Here is a 19,321-nt window from a genome sequence, read left to right on the forward strand (position 1 = left end):
TTGGCAGTTTTAATTCTTCTTCCAGGTGAATTGGCAGGTTAAGGAAGGAAAGGAGGAAGGAAGGAGAAGAGGAACAGGGCAAACACAGACAGAGACAAACCGTGAGAGGTTTATTTGTTCCACCATCTCTCCCTTGCACCACAGCTCCTCCATCAATGTGGTTGTCAGTAATTGCCTGCTCACTGTTTGGTCACAGTTGGTGTTCAAATCACTCGCTCATTCCTCTTCTTGTCTTTACCTCTTCTTCCCTCCATTTACTCTCACATCCTGCCTTCACCCCTGTCTCTACTCCTTTGCATAAGCTCTCGTCTTGTTTCCCTTTGCGTCTTCCTTATCTGTATTTTACACTTTCTTCTCTCGATCCATTTGTCTCCTCCTGCCTCCCTCTCCTTCATACATCTCAGCTGTGACTGTCCCCGGCAGAAACCGGCTCTGTAATAGGTTTATACTTCCCAAAATATCTACAGACATTTTCAACTGCTCTTTTTTCTCCCAGTGAGATGAAGTTAGGGAATGATCAGGATGGATTCACGCCTGTGCTCACAGCTGCATTCAAATCGTCCTTTGTAGGCCTAATACACATTTAGTTTTTATTTCAGGTTCTTTTTTTCCATTAAATGCTATTTCCACTTTCCACCTGTAGCTGTCATTGGAGAAAGGCTATTTTCATCACGCAATAGGCCATGCAGAAAATGAGACTTGTTCTGTTGTGTTGTTCTGTTGGGTCATTCAAACTGAAAAACTCCCTCCCAGAAAGTCATCGCCCAGGATTTGTTTTTGTAAAACAGAGCAGTTTCCTTTGCAGAAAGCCTGAAACCAGAACAGTGTAGGCTGTTAGATATATTAATCATGTTGATTATGTTGTGGTGGAAATTGATTTTCAGCAAGCGTGTATCAGTGTAATGTTCAGGTTTCTGTATATTTTTGGATATGCACTGAAATTCTTACACTGCTACTCAATTTTATACTCCTTATTTTGGTCCATCTTTTCCACCTTCGTCCATCTTCTTTCACTACCTTGTGCTGCTTGTCTCGTTCTTTTTCTGTTTCCAGCTCTCTCTTTCTCTCACTTATGGCCCTCACATCTGTTCCCCATTGATCGAACAGTGCCAGAGTGCCTTGATGGTCGGACAGCCATCAGCCAATCGTTCACCTCTTGTCCTCCCCTCTCCTTTCTCCTCCTGCCAGTGGGCAAGCAGACAGAACGTCATTCTTTCTTTTGTGTTGTGTAAAAAGCAAAGGAAAGAAATTGCAGTCGCTTCACAAGAAGAATGTACAGTCTTGATAGAGCATGGCTGTCTGGGGGAGGTCTCCGTATGGGTGTGTGAGCTTTAGCATGCTTTCTAGAAGTGGTCATGGTAACCCATAATCATTTTCCCACAGTTCTCTGTGCCTAACATAAAGACTGAAATAATTGGCTTTTTCTGAAGTTTATCTCCAAACAGTGATTCCTGCAGAGACACTAAAAGTCTCATCAAACGCTGCCAGAATAAGCAGGAACTAACTGTTCATGCAGAGATTTTATTCATGTTGTGACTCTAAATCTGTCCCTTTTATTTTTCTGTGTTTTAACTTGTTTTAACTTAAAATGTAGTGAGATACGTGACTTTGTTTTCAGATAAGTATGACATCTTTAAACCAGAATGTTTCCAATTGATAAGACCGTGTGTATACTTGAGTAAACATCAATCTCAACATTTGTTACACATTTAACATCTTAAGGCTATTTAAAGTCATATCTTTTCAAAGTTGCACGAGTCACACCCACCCTCCTTTTAATAATGTTATTTCCCAAAGCAACATTACGTTTATCTATTTCATCTCTGCCTTTGCAAAAATTATTCTTATTTTCTTAGGCTCAAATGTATGCTCAAAGGCATACATTTGGGATTTCTCAAATTTTAGAGACCCAAACCCGATTGAAGACTTTATGGAGAGTGGCATAAATAGAGCAGAGTAAAGAAGGAATTTGGAAACAGGAAGACAGAGAGCAGAGAGAAAGAGCCTAGGGAGAGAAGTGGGACAGCCATTGGATTATCATGTCTGAAGACAGCAAGTGAAATAAAAGGCAAGAAGCTGCGGATCAGGCAGAAAGGCTATAGGAGCTACAGTAACTAGTTACTGTGATGGTAAAATGTCCTGGCTCTTTCTACTGGCCTTTAAACATTTTAGCTGACATTTAATGTAAACATCTTATTTCCATGTGACACCATGCTATTATCTCCCTTTTTACCTTTTTAGGATGGATTTGTGTGTGAACTGTGAATGAAGAAAAAATCCGCCACAGTGCCGTGCCACGACATTGAATAGTTCAAGAATAATCCATCTGCCCATCCATTGACTCCATCCACTATCTATTTATAGAGAGGCCAGCGTAATTGCTCCGGGTCCACTTTCGTGTATGAATGTGTCGAAAGTTTCAAGATGAGACACCCGTCATTTGAAATTCAATCAATCAAAATATAAGACACAGATTTTTATCACATTAAAACAGATCAAACGTAACTGAGGGACACTGAATGATGAGCTAAAAAGGACCACAATGTGTCTGGAAATAAATGTTTTGTTTATTAGCAAAGGTAAGGACGAGCGTTTGGTGGTTGCTAGGTGATTATACAGGCATTCTGTTGCCACGGCAAGATGGGAGGGGACTATTCGTGAGTTGGACAGAAGATGAATGGTGTGTGTTTGTGTTACTGAGGCTCTAGTACACTGAGTAGTTTGTGAATATACAAATACACACAATAGCACACACACATTTGCAAAAGGAAAACCCAAAAAACTGCATTTAAAAAAAAAGCTGTAAACTAATGATAATAAATTGGATAGTAAAAATCTCTAACCTGTTCTTCACCTCGGCTGTTCCCTTGCTCTTCTTTCTGCCCTGCTCCTTCTTCCCTTCTCGCTTTGCTCTCTTCCTCCCTTTCTCGTCCAGATGAGTAACAAGCGCTCCAACAGTTTTCGGAGGGCCATTCTGCAGGGGAGCAGACAGATAAAAGGCTGCAGTCTCAGAGATGAGGTCGGCCTGGGACTCTCTCAACGGCTGGTCCGACATGTTGCTTATGAGACACTGCCCCGTGAGGTTGACCGAAAGTGGTACTTTGACAGCTATACCTACTGTCCTCCACCCTTGCTCATACTGGCTATCACAATTACAGAGGTAAATAGTTTTTATGAGCAGTATGAGTATGCCAGTCATTGATTTAATATTCCAGAAGTCATTAATTAAAGTGTGTTGTGCATACACACACACGTGTATATTGTAACTGGCAGAACCAATTGTTTAGTTAAGTGATTGTGAGCCTTATTTTATTGTGCTCACTGTGGTGTGTTATGTAATCTAATCTCTCCTGAAATCACTCACTTCATGTTGATTTCTCTGTGCCCTCCCAGGTAGCTGTGTTCATGTACTATGGGTTCCAGTTGGACCGCTTGGTCTTACAGGTATCCAGCCCGTCATTCCTAAAGAGCCCTTTACCCTACCACCCCCAGCTGCGAGCCCAGGCCTGGAGGTACCTCAGCTACTGCTTCATGCACACTGGGTGAGTTCACGTCTTGCTACTGACATTTAGTCATGAGTGCTCCACCCTTCTGAATGTCAGTGATGCTTCTGGTGGTTTGGCATTTAATTTCAGAGACTGAAGAGAGCCAGATCTAATTACATTTTCGTTTTATCAGCAGAAATAGACTGTACACATATAACGGTAAATGATTTTGCAGTGAAAAACAAAGAATCATAACAGAAGCTATTTCAAGGCACTTTTCAGATAGAGTGGGTTCAGCCCATTCTCTTTGTAATATTATATACAAGGCCAAACATTTTTCACCAAAAGCAAGCACTCAGTGACAGTAGTAAGGGAAAACTCTTTTTTGGGCAGCATTTGCTGTAACCTATTGAGCTGAGAGAGATAGAGATGGAAAGAGAAAGAGAGCAATAGGAAAGGGGAGAGAGAGAGAGAGATAAACAAGTGATAAATAATCTTATCGGAAACCCCAAGTATCACTTTCTCGAACAAGCTATTATTAGGGTTATTAGTGTTTTATGGGTATGCTGCAGTGCTGCTGTCATAACTGAGCAGAGGGAACACTTATCTCCATAATCACTCTCCTCGGTTAAAAGATACCACTAAAGATTTAAGTGACGGATAATCATATAATATTATAAAATTTCATTGTATATCTCCTTTCCTCTCTTCGCCATACTTTTTCATAATCAGTTCAGGCCAGGTCATCCAGATTTAATTACCCTTCTGGGTAAATGTAGTCTCGGGCATTAGCGCAGACTAATAAAGTGATGATTTAATTAGGAGGTTCTGGGGAGAGAGAGCTTGGATGACAATGTATATGCTCTGAAAAGGTACTTAATGTAACTTAATGTAAATGATAAATATTGAATGGAGGGATGAGAGGCGTGAGAATGACAGAAATCTTGACAGAGAAATACACAGTATCTGTGCAATTTTGTAGTTTATGCATAGCCTTAGAAATTCAAACATGCAAAAACACTCCCATCATGGCTCCATACACCAATCGGCCATAACATCATGACCAATGACAGGTGAAGAACACTGATTGTCCGGGCACAATGGTATTCTTCTGGTGGTGAGAAATTTTGAAAATTGTGTCTGCAAATTTGAGGGAAAATGGACAAGTGAAAGGATGAGGTCAACTTTAACAAAGACCAAACTGTGACGTCTAGACAAATGGGTCAGACCTGCAGATCTTGTGGGATATATCTGGTCCGGAGTGGTCAGCACCTAACAAAAGCGGTCTAAAGAAGGGAAGTCGGTGAAACAACACCCTGTGTCAGCTACTCTAAAGCTAATGTAGCTCAGACTGTTGAAAATGTAAATGCCGGTTCTGGTAGATTGTTTTCAGATCACACAGTGCACAGTTTGTTGTGTAATGCTGACTACAATGGGCCCTCTACACCATGGAGCAATGGAAAAAGGTAGCCTGGACTGATGAATCACATTGTCTTTACATCATGTGAACTGTCAGGTGTGTGTCATTGCTGAGCAAGGGATGCACTATTGGAAGATGGCAAGCAAGAGATTCTTGCTTCGTGCAGAGTTCTGCTGGGAAACCTTAGGTCCTCCCATTCATGTGGATGCTACTTTAACGACTACCACCTACCATAACATTGTTGCAGACCAAGTACACTCCTTCATGGAAACAAATTCCCTAATGGCAGTGGCCTCTGTCAAGAAGGTAATGCTCCCTATCACTCTGAAAAAATTGTTCAGGAATTTTTTGAAGAACACAGCAAGGTCAAGGTGTTGACAATGCCTGCAAATCCCCTAAATCTCGATCCAATCAAACATGTGTGGGGTGTTCTGGACAAACAAATCCAATCCATGGAGGCTCCATCTCAAAACTCACAGGATTTGGAGGATCTGCTGCTAACATCTTGGCACCAGATACCACAGTACAACTTCAGGGGTCTCATGGTGTCCATGCTATGAGGGCTGATTTGGCAGCAAAAATGGGACCTATAAAATATAAGGCAGGTAATCATTATCTTATGGCTGATCTGTGTGATTGGTAATTGGTTTCACTGCTACATCATACATTGAGTTTGAGTATGCCTCATTAACTCTGACTGATGTCATAGTTTTTTGTTGAAATAGAACCCAATAGATTGAAATTTAATAGAATTTCATTTCAATTTCTGCAGTTGGTTCGACAAAGGTGAGACAGATAATAATGACTTCTACAATTTAAATGACCAAGAAAAAACTTACACTTATATGAATTTGGTTGCTTTGATATTCAGAAAGTATAAACCTTCAAACATCAAATGTGAAATAATCTGCTATCCTTTCTAGAAGGCACACCATAAACACATCAAGTAAAATGCCATTACAAAAGATGTATGTACATCAATCCAAGAGAAAAGACAAAATTGCACTGTTGTGGTCCAAACAATATATTTCTTTCTTTTATTTCACTCTAATTTACACTGTTAAAAACACTGTTGCCAAATTGAATTGACCTTTCACAAAAGACATGCCAAAGGAATAAAACCCATAACATTGTGTGTTCACTGATCCTCTTATCAACTCATACACACAACAAACGGGTTGAAACTCACAGTTCACACCATTAAAAGTGATACTTTCTTATTTGGTAAAGGTTTTGTGACTGATACTACTGTTTCCATATTTCACTTTTCCCAACACACTGTCTCTCTCTCTCTCTCTCTCTCTCTCTCTCTCTCTCTCTCTCTTTTTCTCTCTCTCACACACATACACAACTACAAACCATGTAATCCTGTCAACAGCTCAACACCACTGATCCTTCCCAATTCTCAACACTAAAAGGGAGTGCAAATATTGGCCCCAAAACATCTCTGTACAGCATTATAAATGCAGAATCACAGTCCCTCTCTATCACACATGCAGTTTGTCTCTGGCAGTTGTGAAAGTCTCAGGAAAATTCACTTAAAAAACTAAACCACAACTCTTGACAGCAAAAAAGCAGATAAAAAAACCATTTATTTGCATATGACCTAGTAATGAAAGTTTTGTTGTTTTTTTTTCCCGCAATGATAAGCTATATGATTTTGCAATACAATCAGTCCTGATTGAATGTTGATATTTTCTAAGCTGACAATATAATATTTGGAATGTTTCTTAACTCTCCCAAAGCGTTTCACTTGAATTGTCAGTAAACTGAACCATCACTAAAGTTCAACTGTGACACAGATGAAAAAAGGAAAAGAGTAAACAATGCTTCAGTTCAGTGCCCTGAAAAACCATGGTCATCTGGGCACAATGGGACCTCTCATGGGCATTCGCCGATCTGCCTGACAGTGGAGACCAACCCTCATAGCCTCATTAGCAATATAGGAATAGATAGCTGCTGTTATCTGGAGTGGAGTTGCCCTTGTGCATTTGGAATGGCCTATCCCAGCCAATCAATATGTCCCATTGTCTGTGTAATAACTGGAACAATCCCCTGTGTCTGCATTGTGGTTGAGAGTTGTGTGTAACTAAAGAGACTATTCATATTTTTTCTCACATTTTACCTAACCCTAACCCTCTGTCTGGGGACTTTTGTGTGTGTCAGCCTGTGCAATGTACATATGTCTGCATTTATTTTTCCCAAGGATTGCAGTCGGAGCACACTGTATTCATACTGTCTTTCTCATTCTCTCTTTTTCTTTCTGCCAGCTCTTGTTCAGCCAAACAGAAATGATGGTATACGTCAGAGAATATGAGGAAGAAAGTGATTAAGCCGAGTGAGAAACGTTGACAAAGACTGAGAAAGAAAAACAGAAGTTTGATTATACCAGTTGCTGTTATTTCGGATTCTGATGTGACACCCAAGTTTGTCTGAGCTGCTGACTGGGGTTTAGCTGGAAGGGCTTTCTAGTAATGAAGGGCAGAGGGAGTGTGCGTTTGTGTCTTTGTGTGTGTGCATGTGTGTGTGACCAAGCTATCCCTTGCTTATAGTCATCACACTGACACACAAGCCAGGAGGGGATTTGGGTAAATTTGCAGCCAACAGACATGGCTTTTATCTTTCTTAGTGTGCCATGACTGTTGTGAGTACATTTTATGTGTGTGCAGGATGTGATTTGTGTTTGTGTTTGTGTGTGTGTGTGTGTGTGTGTGTGTGCGCCTGTGCCTGTGCCTGTGTGTGTGCTTATATATGATGTTTGAGGACACTGGTGTGTGTTGATGATTATCTGTTGATGGCCACACAGTGGGGTGTTTTCATGGAGCAGATGTTTAGTGCATATGTATGTCTGTGCGTGTGTGTGCGTGCATGTGTGGGCAAGCATAATTATAAGATCTCTGAAAGAATGGGCAGGTGATGGTGTGTTAAAACAAAAACCCAGACTCTTACATCCAGTGATTGCTCTGAGTACTTCAGTGTAATTTTGTAATTTTGGTGCAGAAAATGGCATTAAATAAATCTGAGGCACAATGACAGTTGTCTTAAAGTTTGCTCTGTCACTCCATTTCTACAAAAAGGAATTATAGTTAACTTTTTTTTTTCTCTTCCCTTTCTTTTGTTATAACAATCACTCTTTCTTTATTTCTGGCCATGTATGTGCATAGCTTGTATTGTTTTATCGCGATATCTTGTATTCCTCTTTGTAGAAAAAAACATTTGCTGCGTTTTCACATAAATGTCACTTTTTTCTGTTTTGTCATTGTATGGCTCCAGAGTTTTGTGTTTCCTTTCAATCACATTACAGCCACAGGAGGTATAGCACTGTTTATAGAGTATAGCATTATTGAACCCTTTTTCCACATTTAAAAAAAATTTTTGGAAGGAAAATAAATTATCTCTTGAATCCATGTTCGCACAAGATCTAATTAAATATTGTATGTGGTGCCAAATGACCAACTATTATTTTTAGGAATATACTTAATTACTTTTTCTGACATATTATACTCAGTAGTTGGACAAACATGCACTTGCACAAATGTTGTAATCCTGTGAACTTATCAGTGACACTTCATTATTGCAAATCCTTGCTAAAACAAAATGAGAGCAAATATTTCCAAAATACAAGACTCAGAAGTATCCAGAGTATCTATCCATGTAGATAGTTTTGATTTTATTTGCCCTAATAAATTCCTCTGACCCCTCTCTGCCACCACATGAATATGTTCTTTTAACTACTTTTGATGATAATGTGTGTATGTGTGTGTGTGTGTGTGTGTGTGTGTGTGTGTGTGTGTGTGTGTGTGTGTGCACGCACACATTTGTTTTGCAGCATTGAACACTTAAGCCTGAACATGGCCATGCAGCTGTTGGTGGGAGTTCCTCTAGAAATGGTCCATGGAGCCCTGAGGATTGGCCTGGTCTACGTGTGTGGTGTGCTGGCAGGTGAGCATCTGGTCTTATACACACAAAGAAATGCACACACGCGCATAAAAATACAGCCCTTGTCCATCATTACAAGAATTTCCCTCCCAGCCAGGTATATTGTCTTATTTGTTCATCAATGAGAAAATTTGAATGTGTCTGTGTGTGCAATCGTGTGTATTCAGGACAGATGCTGTTGCATTTCTGTCAGGCACGGTGCAGAGGGTTTTCAAATCCCCATTAAACACCAACATCCTCAAATGGTCATATACACGAGCACACAGCAAAGGGAGTCGTCTCAAATGGAGTTCAGTCTGAGGAGGACACTTCTGGACTCAGATAAATTTCCAAAATACTTACTTACTTGCCTAGCCATTACTCTGAACTTGACCTAACCCAGTTGGACAGGCTGTCTCCAATCAACTCGCCTAGTCTGAAACTTTCCCCCTTAGTTAGCATAACACAAACAGACACAAATGACGACATTCATACACACACACGTGCAAATGTTAATAAGCTTGAGATATTTTAGAGAGCTGAGCATGGATATGAGAAATGGGGAGGAGAGGAGAAACCAAGCGAGCAACTGCAAATGAGAAAGAGAATTCAGACACACAACTTATAACAAAATGTCACTGCTCTCTTAGAACTTCCTTGTCAAGATTAGGAACTGGTGCAATTTCAGTTTCTGTTCAGCAGAAACAGTAAACCTGCATTTCTGTGTGCGTGATCTATTTTTAAGTACACACTAACAAAGTCATCACCCCACAATAGAGACCTCCGCAAACCAAACATATAAAGTTTTTTATTTTTTGTGGCCAGGGGTGATAGTTCCAGCTAAAAGATAACTGGATTTACTTTTTCAGAGCAGTGTTATTGTAGGTGCTCTTTTTTTGTAGATTAAAACCTTGTGGCAGAAATTGCAGTGTGTGTGTTTCTACAAAAAGGCAAGGGACATTATAGCCATTATGATTTTAATTAATCATTCATAAAAAAGTGTGCCGTTGGTCTGTCTATATCTGAGTCTCCATCTGTGTGTGTATGTGTGTTTGAGGAGCATGGGTCAGTGCAAAAAAGCTGGAGGAGACCAGATGTGGCCTGTAGCATCAACCTTGCTGTGAAACAAAGAGGAAATGCACCATAAATCACACTCACATTTTTGTGTACATACAGCCTAACTGCCACACACACACACAAACATATGTGCGCTCTCACTTTTAATTAGATATCGATCAGTAGTGGACAAGGGTAACCATTCTAGTTGTGTTGGCTGTTATGTTTGTTGTGTCTGACTGGGCTTTGTGTGATAACTAATCATGATCCAAAGTTATAGTTCTCTGAATATTTCCATTTTAGCGACGAGCGGATCGACTTGATAAGTTTGTTCATTCATTCATCTTCCACTTCCAGTCCATGGCAGGGCCAGCATACAGAGACAGACAGAGCATGGCCAATTTAGAATCACCAGTTAACCCAAACATGATGTCTTTGGATGGTGGGAGGAACAAACCAGAGCACCTGGAGGAAACCCACACAGGCACGGGGAGAACATGCAAACTCCACACAGAAAGGTCTCAGGCCGAACTGAACACACAACTTTCTAGTTGTGGGGCAACAGCGCTAATCTCTATGCCGCCATGCTGCCCGGTTTGATAAGTCAATATTTCACTTTTATGTGTGTACAAACCTTTAAATAAATTTTATAGTTTTACATAAATTAAAATGTAAACGGGAAAGAATTATTTCTAATAACAGATAACATGAAGTAAATTTTTTTTAATGGCATTTCAGCCGGTTGGCTTAATCCCTGAGCATTCTGGGTAAGCAGGAGGTAAAGTAGACAATATAAACAACACTGTGGCATTTGCTCCATTATGACTTAGACTCCGACTAAATGAAGAAACAGAACAGGAAATGGTGGAAAGAGGGGGACTCAGCTGGCACATACAGAGGTTGAGATAGAGTTCAGGGTGCGAGTAATGAGACAAAGAGAGGTCAGCGACCCTCTAGGCTACACACATGGAGCACTGAAATGGATACAAAAGACTTGCATGCTAAGACAAATCAAACAGGCTCTACCTGCACCAGGAGCATAAAACAGATGCTGCAGCAGAACAAGAACAAGTCCACAACAACACACAATCAAACAACAAAACAGACTATGGAAAATTAAATGAACAACAGAGTTAGAGAGAGGTTCACACATCTCCCTACACAGACGGGGCAATGTCAGGGGTGGGACGAAGGGGAACAGTGTGCCTTTTCTGCCTTCTGTCTAACACACATCTTCTGTCTGACATGTACATAAAACACTATATTAATGACTTTGTAAATGAAGTCAGCTGAAAATGCATTGAAACAGTTAATTTTATGATCAACGATGTGCTCTATAATTTCCCTGGTTAGCTTAGAGGATCAGAGAAGATACATGAAATGTCTGAAAAGTGCAGGTCTCCTGGGATCTGCGAGGGACTATGAGAAACTGTGTCCTTGTCTGTGTGTCTTTGTGTGCACAAACAACCACAATGCTATAATAATGTTATTAAACCAACTTAATTACAGGGATGGCAGTCACCCTGCGGAGACACACTTCCTCAGTGTAGGATCTACAGAGGTGGATGTGCCTTAGGTCAAGTGTTTCGGTGTTTCTGTCTCGCTGTCACTCTTGAGATTAATTGCGTTCCTGTTTTACATAATTAACATTTTTAATGTGCGAGATTGTTTTTGTAACTGATATTTTGTTAACCAAAGAGGAGAACTGTATTCATGAGCATTGGCAAGTGTGTCTTTGTGTGCATTATCACCAAGCAGCTTAGATAACTCTCCGGTGTTTAATGACCTGGGGAGTCAAATGCTGTTATTACACCACCTTGCTGTGCTGTCATTATGGTACACACAGCAGAGAAGGCCATGCATCAGGAAAAATAGAAACTCCTGTTTGGTGCTAAATGTCAGTTCTAGCTTTAAAAATGTCCTTTCATTCCATTTTCAATCACATACTCTTTTGAAATTGCATTGATTTGAAATTCAGGAGGGCTTATTCATTAGAACTTCGAAGGTTTATCAAACAGATAAAGTGGTGATAAAATTGACAACTATAAATAAATCACTTTATACATTACTCCTATTTTCCCTCCTTTCTTGATGCTTGCTTTCAACTATGCCTTTTTTGGTCATCGTCTGTGGAGCAAGATGGAAGGAGATTGAATTACGTGTACAATTTTATTTATTTTTGCAGCTAACTTTACTAGAATTAGTCCTGCAGAGCCAGAAATGTGTCGCTGACAAAACTAATTTCCTGTTTACACCACTGAATTCCAGGTCCATTCAGCATGTATTATCATTCCCCATCTAAAATCAGTGGCATAGGCTACGCAGGTGCTTGAGGGGTTTGTGTCTATGACACGTTATCACAGCATCCTGGGTTCAATCCAGCCCGGGACCTATGTTCCAGGTCATTCCGCTCTCTCTACCTGTTTACAGTTGGACTCTGTTCCACTTACTAATTGGGGGAAAAAAAAAAACACATCTAAACCCCAAAATAATAACAATAATTAAAGAAGTCATTGGCACCTTCTCTCCCTTTCTCTCTAAATGTGCAAATGATCGTTGGTGCTTGCAGACCAGGGATGCTATTGTTTACGTCCCATTTACTTAACCCTTACTATTATGAAAATTCCTTTCATTGCTGCCCCCAACCCCCCCTCCCCCATGCAGTAAGTTATTTTATGCACATCAGTATGCTGTCTTTGTGGGTAATAAGCCTGTTGTCACATTCTCATTTTGAGCCCATTCCCATGAGTAGAACAGTGATTGAGATGCCATGGCTCATCCTGTCATCCCTCCTCGCAATGATTTGATTCCTAGGACTTCAGAGCCCTTTCTGTTATTATAAACAGTCTGACTAAAGTGTAATGTACTCTAATATTTGCATGCGTTTAAGAGGTAGAGGTTGAGGCAGAAAGAAAAAGTCTTAACCTAGCTGGAGAAAAGAGAGGTAAACGTCAGCGAAGCATCATTCAAACTACACAATTGCATTTATGTACACATTTACATGGATAAATATGTCTTTAGCCTATATTTGACTTATTATACAGCTGTTTTGGGGCATGGGTTAGCAAGGTGCCATTTAACTAGAAATCACTAAGGCTCAAATATATATTTCTCAGTGGGCACATTTATTTTGCTAACAATTTTTGCTTATCTGCTATGAAAATCCTTGCTCCTAGTTTACTGCAAAATTCAGACGATGGGCAAGTTGTTTTAGTGGTGATCAAGGTCTCAGTAAAACAATCATTCGTCATTCATCAATCATTCAGAATTCTCACTTGCGCCCCCAGCTGCACAGGTTGATGACAAATAGGAAATTTGATCATAAGCTTATCTTGGTGTTTCACCACAAACATAGGTGCTAGACTGAGATGGCATATGGGGCTTTTTTTTTTAAAGCCATTTGAAGAAGGTGAAACAATTATAGCATATAGTTCAGTTTTCCTATTGACTTCATCATAAAACAAAAATTCCAAACAAAAATCTACATTTTACATTTTCTAAAGGGATTTTGGGGGTCAAAAAGAGAAGCGAAACCAGATGCTTCTTCTGGGGTTGACAGATGAAGAGCATTTCATGCTGCAAAAGTGCTGCAAGAATGACCTTGAGTTTTGTCAGCCAGTTAACTTGAACTCACACACAATCATGTTACCAAATGCATATACTACAACTGATAATAATAATAATAATAATAAAAAATTTAATTTATATAGCGCTTTTCATTATGCACAAAGGCACTTTACATAGGGACACACACACAAAAAAGGAATACATAATACACATCAGGAGAAGGGGCATAGGAGGTAGGAGGACGGTCATGTGTCGTAGGTGGTCTTGAAGAGGTGGGATCTCAGTTGGCTTTTAAATGTGTTTTAAGTGTGTTGGTGTTCACAAAGGCAAAGGCTCTGTCCCCCAAGGTGCAGTACTTGGTCTTAGTGATGGGGGTGAGAAGGCTGGTGTCAGCAGAGTGGAGTGGCGATAGAGGAGATCAGTGAGATGTAAGGGGGCGAGATTTTTCAAAGATTTGTAGGTGATGAGGAGGATCTTGAAGTTGATGACTTGCCGTATGGGGAACCAGCGAAGGTGATGGAGGATGTGAGTGATGTGTTCTCTGGAGTGGGAGGGGGTGAGCAACCGGGCAGCTGAGTTCTGAAACTATTGTAGTTTTTGGACAGTAGAAGGGAGGCCATGAAAGATGCTATTGCAGTAGTCTAGTCTGGAGATGATGAAAGCGTGGATGAGTGTTTCAGCAGCTGAGGGGGAAAAGGTGGGGCGGAGGTGTGCAATGTTACGGAAGTGGAAGAAAGATGTATGGTGACGTGGTTGATGTGTGATTTGAAGGAGAGGGTAGTGTCCATGATGATGCAGAGGTCTCGTGCTGGGGAGAAGGATTGACTGGGTGATCGTGAGTTTGAAGTATTGGGAGAAAGGGAAGAGGGATTTTGGGCCAAAGATGATGATTTCCGTTTGATTGCCATTCAGTTTGAGGAAGGTGTTGTTCATTCAGGTTCTTATGTTGGTGAGACAGTTGGTGAGGGTGGAGAGAGTGGTGGGAGTGATGGCTTTGGAAGAGTTGTACAGCGGTATATTGTCAGCATAGCAGTGGAAACGTAGACCATGGCAGCGGGTGACGTTACCAAGCGGGAGCATGTCCAGGATGAAAAGAGTGGGACCAAGCACCAAGCCTTGAGGGACCCCTTGTGATACTGGGGAGGTGTGGGATTTATGATTATTGATGGAGATGTAGTGGAATCTGTCACACAGGTAGGCAGTAAACCAGGAGAGTGTGGAGTCGGTGATGCCAATGGATTGCAGGCGACAGAGGAGGACATACTGTATGTCATGTATATCTAGCACATATGGAAATGACAATGTATATACATATATACTTATATATGTATATATATATACAATGTATATATATATACTTATTAGTTATATTAATTAAGCATATTTATATCTCAGAGGTTGACAGTAGAAATCAGATGAATGTAGATGCAAAGAAGAAAGCTATTATTCTAAGGACCAATAATTCTGACGGGTCAGTGTGAGGGGAAAGACATATAAAAACATATACCAAGAAGAAAGAAGAGTGGATGGAGTCTATACACAAGGAGAGGGAGAAGGAGAAATATGATGAGCAGAAGAAAAAAAAAAATGAGTTGCATAAAGAGGACAGAGTTTATATTTGGATAATTCAAAAGTTCTAATAGAGATTTCTCTAGCATCTTTTTTCTTTTATGCTGTGCAAAGACGACAGTGAAAACAAATTTGTTCTGTAGATCTTTCAATGCTTGATGGGATCTTTTGTGCATTCAAAGGAAGTGCTAAAGCGGATCCCTGTAGGCAGCAGCCAAGTTTGTATGAATGCATTTGTTTTACAAAAAAAATCTCAATGAGCACTGGAACAGTCTGAGCGAGCCCCTATTCATGAACGTCTATTCACACCCAACACACCCATATAAACTAGTGAGACGCAAAGCCAGCTTTATGCCATACAGAATAGATGTTTAGTAACTTGAGAAAACATTAGGATCATAGGGTGCATAAAATAGTTAAAACAAATAAAATAGGACATCATACCACAAGACCTTGCCATGCCTCGGTCTTGGCAAATGTTAATCTTTTCTCAGCACTCTAAAGTTTCTATTAAGGATCAACAAATGGGAATAGCTCATACAATAAATATATAAATTCACTGAGAATTTTTTCCTGACTCCGTACTTCTTATGCTCCAAAGATCTCTACAGCATCTCCATTGTAAGGATCATTATCAGCACTCAATGCGTTATTTTCAGCAGGAGCCACATAGCTGTTTTCACTGTGGGCCAATTGCTCAACACCAATCCACAGATGGAAAAGGTCAGTTGGGAACACAGCAGTGCCTTTCGTGGCTAACAAGTCAGATATAAGCTTCAGGAGTTTTGTATTATAGTGAAAGGATACTAATATTGCTTTCCATTTGTTTAATGTATACATAGGCAAATGTTTTTTTCAGTGTTAGTATTGTTGGCAGTATTGTGGTCATAAATTTTCTGCCACCAAGTGGCCAAATAAATCAAGTAATTCCAAGTTGAAGGGCCCTTTTGCTTTAGCTGGCTTTGGAAGTTAATTCTTGACCTTTTGAAAGAGCTTTCATTGTTCTCCTCTTGAATATCAAATCCTACTCCTTCCAACATTTCTGATTTAGTTCAACACTGGTACCATCTGTTGGTTGAAATTATGGTTCGGGATGCATTTTGGCAGTAGTTTTTTTTTTTTTTTTGGTTTTTTCAAAACCATGCTGGGTACCATTACGTATTTCAAATTGAGGGATTATATTTCTTTAATTCTTCATTTCGCGAAAAATACATGAATGTCCTCATTTGTTTATGAATAAAAACCAAAAGTAGGTTTTCTGAGCTGTGACCTTTCTCATCACCACAGGGTCTCTGGCAGTGTCTGTCACTGATATGACAGCTCCAGTAGTCGGGTCGTCTGGGGGAGTGTATGCCCTGGTGTCAGCACACTTGGCTAATGTTGTGATGGTAAGTGTGTGTGTGTGTGTGCGTGAATGAATGATTATCACATCAGTTGGCAGAGAGCAGAGCACTGCCACATCATCAGAGCAGTCTGTTTGGGGGCCCAGCAGGTGCTTTATCTATAGATGCCATACATTCCTCACCATCTCCACCAGTCACTCCTCAAAGATGTGTGAGCTTTTGCACATATTTATGTGATAGCATGGGAGGAAATTCCCTCTGAGTGCTCTCTGCTGTCCATCAACTTCTGCACCTGCTCTCTTTGGACTGCTCTTCCTCTGTGAGTCACCATATACTCATTTGACCAACAGCACTCAAGGTGAACCTTTATTATGTGAAAAAGGATCGCATTGAGTCAGAAATGTTTGGGGGTCAAGATAGAGGAGTTTGTCGTCCTCCTTTAAGCTGAAATCATATTATCTAACACAAGTACAGACTAGGGGTCAGAAACTCTATGGGGATTTCAAAATGTGAATTGACACACACAGAAGGTGAGATCTTCTGTCATGTCAGCATGTGTGCGTATATAAGGAAGACTTGACCTTATCACAGAGTTTATTCTACCTTTCTGATCATAATTTGGAAATGTCCTCATACATTTTCTGTCCTCTCTCTCTCTCTCTTTCTCCCTTTTTCTGTAGAACTGGTCAGGAATGAAGTGTCAGTTTAAGTTATTCCGGATGGCCATGGCTCTGGTGTGCAGTAAGTCTAGATAAATAGGCCTCAGTGTCCTTTCACAATATCTACACAGTCATGTACTGTGGAGGGTTTTTCTTTGCAACTGTTATTTGAAAAAGGGGTAAACAGTGTATTTGTTTGGTGAGTTGATGCAGTTTTCTATAGAGGATTATTTCATTTTGATTTGTGTGTCTAATATATGCTCACAAAAAAAGTGTGTATCTCTCTTTTTTTCTGCTCACAGTGAGTGTGGAGTTTGGTCGGGCAGTGTGGTTGCGGTTCTACCCTCCAGCCTTTCCTCCATGCCCCAACCCCAGCTTTGTGGCTCATCTGGGAGGGGTGATGGTGGGTTTGACGCTGGGCGTGGTGGTACTGCAGAATTATGAGCAACGACTCCAGGAGCAGTCCCTATTTTGGATCTTTTTCTTCGTCTACACCTTGTTTGTGCTTTGCGCTGTCTTCTGGAATATTTTTGCCTACAGCCTGCTTGACGTGAGGCTGCCTCCACCACCTTGACTCGTCTATTAAAAACATTAAAGATACTGTATCCCTTTTATTTCCCCAGTAGTAGATTCCTGATTTCACTTGGAATGAGTCACTTCAGCTCTCATATTATGAGCTTCATCATGGTGATCAGAGTAGTCTTAACAGCCGTGCTACTATTACATCCAGTTCTCTTACGCATAACAGATAACTGATTGCAGAAGCCCTCTTTGTTGGTCGCATCAGTCATATTTCAACCCTCCTGCTTCCTTTCTGATCAAGCCTTCCCATATATCCTCCTTATACGCAAGTTAACCTCCACCTGCTCCATGTCTTCACATATTGGATGCTTCTGGGAATTTTGTTGATAAGACTGTTTTGACAAATGAGAAATAACACAATGGGATCAGTTATAGGAACAGTTCTGTGCACATGGCTTAACTTTCTCTGCCTCTTCCTCCTCAATCCAATGGTGCCTACTCATGGAGACATCAGCCTGTGAAAGTATTTCTGCACAGTTGCCTCTGTTATAGGGCGACAGCAGTAAAGTCTTGCAGTATAAACTGTTTTCAGACAAAATGGCTTCTTAAAAAACTGTTATCTGCCTGGGTCCTTGAGGATGTGAATAAGGTCACAGGAAAATTTTGGTTTTGTTAGTGTTTTGTCTAAATTACAAACATTACATGAGTGGTACACATAAAACTAATTAGCAGGGTAGCTAAGGTCCTCAAGTTTCAAAGTACAGAGGGAGCATAGAATATATAGGCTACAGCAACCTTCAAACATGAATTTACCTTTGAAGGAAAGTGTTGCTCTTCAGTGTTGCCTTCAGCGTTCGGCCCTTCCCCAGGGAAGGATTAATTTGTGTTCAGCGCTATTTGAACCTCAAACTTTTGTCTTTGACATTTGTGTGTGCATGTGTGTGTGCGCGTGTGTGTGTGTGTGTGTGTGTGTGTGTGTGTGTGTGTCTGAGAGTGAGACAATTGTACTATTGTATGTACAGGTTAAAAAAAAAAAAAAAAAAAAAAAAGCAGTAGAAGTGCCATTCAGACTCTAAGCTTTGAAAAATGATGCCAAAATATTGCTATAAGCACCAAGGGAAGAGCACATTCCCAGACATTTATTGCTTTTGTGTAAGAAAAATTTTATCTAATTTTGTGTGTAAAGAGTCAGTCGAATGTAACAGAAATTTTTCATGATCTCTAAAAACTTTCTCACCAATAACATTTGAATTGCCCAAAAGTGCAGTCACTTGTCATTTTCTTTTCCCTGCAGGCATTTGAAGCATTTTTTTTTTTATGTTAGAAAAAGTAAAAGGTTTATTTATTTATCGGTAAAGATGTGATGGAAGGAAAGTGAGAAAAAATTAAAGAAAACATTTAACAAGGAGCAAACAGGGCTGTTGTGAATAAATCTAATTATTTTTCTCATGACCAAACAGAAGAGGACACATGTCTGACCTCGGCTACATTTGCAGGGGGTATTTTCACTCTCAGTTCAGGAGGCATAGGGGAGGAAAAGCAAATCAATGCTCTCTAATTAGCTGCTGTCACAACTTCAATTGATAATTGATTGAACAGGGTTAGAAAAAGAACTCAGCCCGAAGCTCTAAGTCTCACATGTACTGTATTTTAACCTCATGCGCCACTGGTAACTGCTTCGCACAAGCATTATTATAATGTAATTAAATATAGATTAATATTTTAACATGCATTTGCTGTTGATTTAATTTTACCTGATGTTAGTAATTTGTATATATTGGT

The 19,321-nt window shown here is 40.2% G+C and overlaps 1 protein-coding gene across 3 annotated transcripts in view; it reads left to right on the forward strand.

Moving 5' to 3' along the window:
* Positions 1 to 18,588, forward strand: part of rhbdl3 (rhomboid, veinlet-like 3 (Drosophila)) — a 49,864-nt gene extending 31,276 nt beyond the window's left edge. For 2 of the 3 annotated variants that reach the window (XM_029502804.1, XM_029502812.1), the window contains 6 exons: positions 2,936 to 3,160; positions 3,394 to 3,542; positions 8,735 to 8,847; positions 16,303 to 16,403; positions 17,039 to 17,099; positions 17,320 to 17,591. In XM_029502804.1, the coding sequence (XP_029358664.1) occupies positions 2,936 to 3,160; positions 3,394 to 3,542; positions 8,735 to 8,847; positions 16,303 to 16,403; positions 17,039 to 17,099; positions 17,320 to 17,591 (921 nt within the window). Of the gene's footprint in view, positions 1 to 2,935; positions 3,161 to 3,393; positions 3,543 to 8,734; positions 8,848 to 16,302; positions 16,404 to 17,038; positions 17,100 to 17,319 lie in introns of all 3 variants that reach the window. The other variant, XM_029502795.1, reaches the window with a different exon arrangement.
* Positions 18,589 to 19,321: the final 733 nt, after the last annotated feature.

This window comes from Echeneis naucrates, chromosome 1, assembly GCF_900963305.1.
Source record: "Echeneis naucrates chromosome 1, fEcheNa1.1, whole genome shotgun sequence".
NCBI lineage: Eukaryota > Metazoa > Chordata > Actinopteri > Carangiformes > Echeneidae > Echeneis > Echeneis naucrates.